The sequence below is a fragment of the Otolemur garnettii genome, unplaced genomic scaffold (assembly GCF_000181295.1).
Source record: "Otolemur garnettii isolate 467f Iridium unplaced genomic scaffold, OtoGar3 scaffold00004, whole genome shotgun sequence".
Classification (NCBI taxonomy): domain Eukaryota; kingdom Metazoa; phylum Chordata; class Mammalia; order Primates; family Galagidae; genus Otolemur; species Otolemur garnettii.
This window is the reverse complement of record NW_003852399.1, coordinates 23,574,332-23,579,400: the sequence shown is the minus strand read 5'-3', so window position 1 is coordinate 23,579,400 and position 5,069 is coordinate 23,574,332. Positions and strand designations below refer to the sequence as shown.

Sequence of the window (5,069 nt, the reverse complement as noted above, 5' to 3'; positions counted from 1 at the left end):
CTGGCCATTTTTTGGTTGCAGCCATTATTGTTGTTTGGCGGGCCCGGGCTGGGGATTCGAACCCGCCACCTTAGGTGTATGTGGCTGGCGCCTTAGCGGCTTGAGCCACAGGCGCCGAGCCTAATCTGAAATTTAAAAAAAAAGAAAATTACCAAAAAACCCACCATGCTTGGGCAATGCTTTGAATAATCTGTATTTTTAGAATATTTTCCTTTGAAAAATGTTAAAAGGGTTAAAGTGTATTTTTAAAGTAAATTTTGATTACATTTTAAAACTACCATTAAATCAATATTTGAAAGGCTACTATGATGGTTTCATTCAATATTTATTTAAGCAAACAAGTAAATCATTAGCATGCATGTGAGAAAGACTGTGCATATAAAGAATTTAAGTTTTTAAAATGCATTTATTTCCTATAGTATAACTTTTAGTGAACTTTAGAAATTTAGCATATACGCAAACACAAACATATCTAGAACACTGCATAGTTTACCATTAAAGAGGATTCTAAGTTGGTTAAGTAACTATCAATTGGATTTGCCTGGTCTACTGCAGGAAAAGATTATTTTTCAGGGTTAGGAAGCGTGGCTGGAATCCTTACATTTAATCTTTACATTATATTGTTTTGGGGAAAGGAGCCTCTTAAGTATGTGGATATTGTAAGAAATGAGTCTTTAAAGGGAAGCATTGATAAGGAGAAGAAAGTATCTGTTTCCTCTAGTTTTCATTTTAATAGGATGTTCTTTCTGATCATCCTCTTCCTTTTAAAAATAAATCTTATGGGGCAGCACCTGTGGCTCAAAGGAGTAGGACACCAGCCCCTCATGCCAGAGGTGGTGGATTCAAACCTGACCCTGGCCAAAAACTGCAAAAAAATAAATCTTATGGTTTATTTTAAGTGTTTAAAGGATATTTGTCAGGAACAATGTAAAACACTAGTTTTGTGAGTGTACTTTCCAAGATGTTTTTATAGATATGAATTATATATGTTTTAGTCAGCTTTGTATTGGTTTTCTTTTACTGTGTATAGTTTCTTGAGCCTGTTTCCTTTCTCTCATGCAGTCTGCATTTTTTTTCTATTTTCACTAATCCCGTGACAGCTTAGATATTTTAAATCCTTTAATCCAGGTGCAAAAATTTATTTCTCCAGAAGTTTCATCTTCTTAATTTTTCTAACCTTGTCTTTCACTTGCTTTTTAGTGCTTTTCTTAACACTTCCCAATATAGTATCTTCTGTGAATTCACTTAGCATGTTTCACAGCCTTTCCAATAGGTATGATATTTGACATCTCCATTTATTAAGTGATTCTTACCTCAACTTATCAGACACTTCTGTGCCTTCCCTTTCTTTTCACACATATAAGTCATCTACTTTCACTTCAATTAATTAAGCTTTTTAAACAGTTTGACCAAAACAAATTCAGACATTAGGAATAACTTATCAGGATGTAATCTTTGAAGACTATTGTGTTTATTTTATTTTCCAGTAAAATGAAGGGGTTAGTGTATTGACCTGAATTGATTTGGGGGTGAGGAAGGGAGCTTCTTAAAAGCAAGCCATTTCTTATTTCCATAAAGCTGCTCCAGTTTTAACATTATATTTTATTTGCATTTTGTGCTTTTAGTTATTTTATGAACTTTTTTATACATCTGGTTTTGCTTAGTTCATTTATATTTATTTCTCTTACTGAGGGCAGGAATTTATTTTAATTCCCCAGCTCTTAACATAGAACCTTGCTAGTGGGTTCAATAAAAATACACAGAAGTGAATTTGAATTTCCCTCTGATACTGAAAAATGCTATCCTGATAATTTAAATAGACAGTTGTTAGTTAAGGAAAATCTGTACCAAAATCCAGAGGGTTTTAATTTAATTCCTCTTCTGTAGGGAAGTCTACCACACAAAAAGAATGCAACATGTTATTTGTGTAAAATGGACCTCTGACAACAAGTATATTATGTGTGGATCTGATGAAATGAACATTCGTCTGTGGAAAGCCAATGCTTCTGAAAAATTGGGTGTGGTAAGAACCCATTTTCATTCATTGTCATAAAGCTAGTTTCTAATTTTATTGGATATCATTATATTTTAAAATTTTATTTGAGGTACTTTTAGATATTTTGATCAAACTGACATAGATGTGATAAAAAGAAATAAATTAGCAACAAAACAGACAAGGCTGTCTGATAATGATTTGTTTCATGTCAAGAAACAAATTGGTTTCATGTCTCCAGAGTACCTTTGTTAATTCAGATGTTTGATAATATAATCTCGCCTTGTTGGTTCTTCATTTCCCTTGAGGAAGGGACAGAAGAGGTAGGAACGAGGACTTGGAACTTGCTCATCCCTTCTGTTGGAGGAATAGTCATCAGGTAGATCAAATGGCTGACGCAGGTCCCTATGAGGTCTTTTATTATCAAAGACACAGTGAAATACTTAATGAATACTTAAATAAAAAATAAGTACAGGGAGCTTCCAACTGGAACAGATTCAGTGAAAATATAGCCAATATCATTGTCTAGCCTCTTCTGGGATGTGGGATTATGGTTTTATTCTTTGTGTTTTTCTAAATCTCCCATATTTTATATAAAACACATAGAAGTATTTATGTCAGAAACAGATATTAAGCTTAAGAAACAAAGAGCATTATTTTTCATTTAACCCTGGTAGGAAAATCAAAGTATAATAAGCAGTATTTAAAGGCAGTTCTGTTTGGTTTTTGTTTTGTTTTATTTGAGACAGAGTCTCATTATGTTTCCTTGAGTGAAGTGCCATGGTGTCACAGCTCACAGCAACCTCAAACTCTTGGATTTAAGTGATTCTGTTGCCTCGCCTCCCAAGTAGCTGGGACTACAGGCGCCCGCCACAATGGCTGGCTATTTTTTGGTTGTAGTTCATTGTTGTTTGGCAGGCCTGGGCTGGATTCAAACCCACCAGCTCCAGTGTATGTGGCTGGTGCCCTAGCCACTTAGCTACAGTTGCCGAGCTGGCAGATCTGTTTTAAGTTTAATGATTGCTAAGTACTGCATATGCCTAGTTTCATAATTAAATGTTCCTGTAACATCCTTGACATTTGTTAGACAAAGGCTAGTTCTTACGGAATCAGTCGATTTTAATACATTTCAAAATTTTCTGTTTCATTGGTCATTTTTATCTTCCCAAAATTTAAGTGATTGTTTCGGGTGCTTCTGTATGTTACTTATGCCTAGGGAAGGTCCAACTCAGTGGTCCACACAGCTCCCCTCCTTGAGTTCCCACTTGGTGGCATCTAATCTGCATGGTGGGTGTGATGCCTGAAAGGAAATTTGGTGCTTACAGAGCTAATGTTACTAATAGAATCTTATACAGGGCAGAGTTGCATTGGCAGTTTTGTTTGAATGTCATGGAAATTTAGTTTTGGCGGGGGAAAGGTGCTTTCAGCTTTGTTGTACTGAAGCAAAACAATATACTGTTCGTTAAGATAAAATGCCTATTTTCAGCTTACATCACGAGAGAAAGCAGCCAAGAATTATAACCAGAAGTTGAAGGAGAAATTTCGACATCATCCCCATATAAAACGTATAGCTCGTCATCGACACCTACCAAAATCTATCTACAGCCAGATTCAGGAACAGCGCATCATGAAAGAAGCGCGTCGACGAAAGTATGTTTTGAGACATTTGATTCTATCTCAGTATGCTTTTCTGACTTTCCTTCTCAAACAAACAAACAAAAATCTGCCATTGAAAGGAGTAATTTGTGTGCTCTAGTACATTAGAGATCTGTTTGAAGACTTCACCAGGGGAGCTTTTTTCCCCCCACATTTCCCAGTAAAGGGGGAAACAGTGATCACCTGAGACTAAGAATTTCTGTTCCCTATTTTTGAGAATATGTTTAAAGGACAAACAATGATAATGAATTATCACTTATGCTCATATTTAAAAATTGTTGTAAATAGATGATGTTTAAAAAATGATTTCTGATGTAGCTGGAGGAAAAAGATACTATGCATTTTCCAAGTTAAAGAATGCAAAGACGTTTGGATGTCAGTGGTGTCCATTTCTTCAGTAAAAATTTTTCTAATATGCTTTATCATAACATTCAACATCTAACACTTTGAATTTAGAGCAGAGTATCCCACCACCATATCCTTCTGTTTGAAACACTTGAATTTTCTGCATGAAATGCTAAGACAGGTCTTTTAAAAAATTTCTTTAATTAGCGTTAAAATGACTTATTTTGCTGCCTTTGGCTAGATATGAATCACTTTTATAAAAACTGTGGTATGTTTTTAAAGTTGCTAAAGGACACTAAGAAAAGAAGAAATTAAGTAATTAAACTTGATTTCTAGTTACTACCCACTTTTTACCTAGTCTCATTGTGAAAATGTATTTTGCAATAGGTTTTTTTCCCAGTGAAAGAAAATGCTTTGATTTTTCTAAGAAAGTTTTCTTTGGTTAAGATGATTTCTCATAAACTTGCTTATATTTTGTATATTTTGTTTATTTCTAGGGAAGTGAACCGTCTTAAACACAGCAAACCTGGATCTGTACCAGTTGTGTCAGAGAAGAAGAAACACGTAGTGGCAGTTGTGAAATAATATTTGATATTCCTAACAATCCTGATACATAATTATCAGTTACTTTTGATTTTGATAACTCTTTAAATAAAAGTACTAGGTCTGGCTTTATTGCAAACATTTAGTTAGATGTATAGAGCTTTATTGTTGCTCATTTTACCTATGTGGAAAAATTATCCTGAAAGGTAGCTTAGTTGATAGGAATGTTTTATCCTTACTATGCTTTCTTCTTTCATTGAAGAATACAACATTTGCAACTAATTTATGTTTTCCTGTTAGAAATTACAGGTATCCTTTCTGTCTTATCTATTATTATAGACACTGTACATTTGAAGACCAAACATTTTTTGTAGTATCTTTCATATTTGGATAATGATTGCAAAAATGTTTCTTTCTATGATTCCAGATAACATTTAGAAGAACTATGTCAGAACTTTATTTAATTGAATTTATTTCTAGTGCTTTATTTATATTTTAAGTAAAGAAGAGATGTGAAAATCTAAAGAAAAGA

The 5,069-nt window shown here is 34.0% G+C and overlaps 1 protein-coding gene across 1 annotated transcript in view; it reads left to right on the top strand.

The window, feature by feature from the left end:
* The window catches only part of DCAF13 (DDB1 and CUL4 associated factor 13), a 35,375-nt gene extending 30,697 nt beyond the window's left edge, over nt 1-4,678 (top strand). The window contains exons 9-11 of the mRNA XM_003782423.3: nt 1,888-2,023; nt 3,480-3,643; nt 4,492-4,678. Of these exons, the coding sequence (XP_003782471.1) occupies nt 1,888-2,023; nt 3,480-3,643; nt 4,492-4,579 (388 nt within the window). The 3' untranslated portion in view covers nt 4,580-4,678. The remainder of the gene's footprint in view (nt 1-1,887; nt 2,024-3,479; nt 3,644-4,491) is intronic.
* The last annotated feature ends 391 nt before the right edge of the window (nt 4,679-5,069 follow it).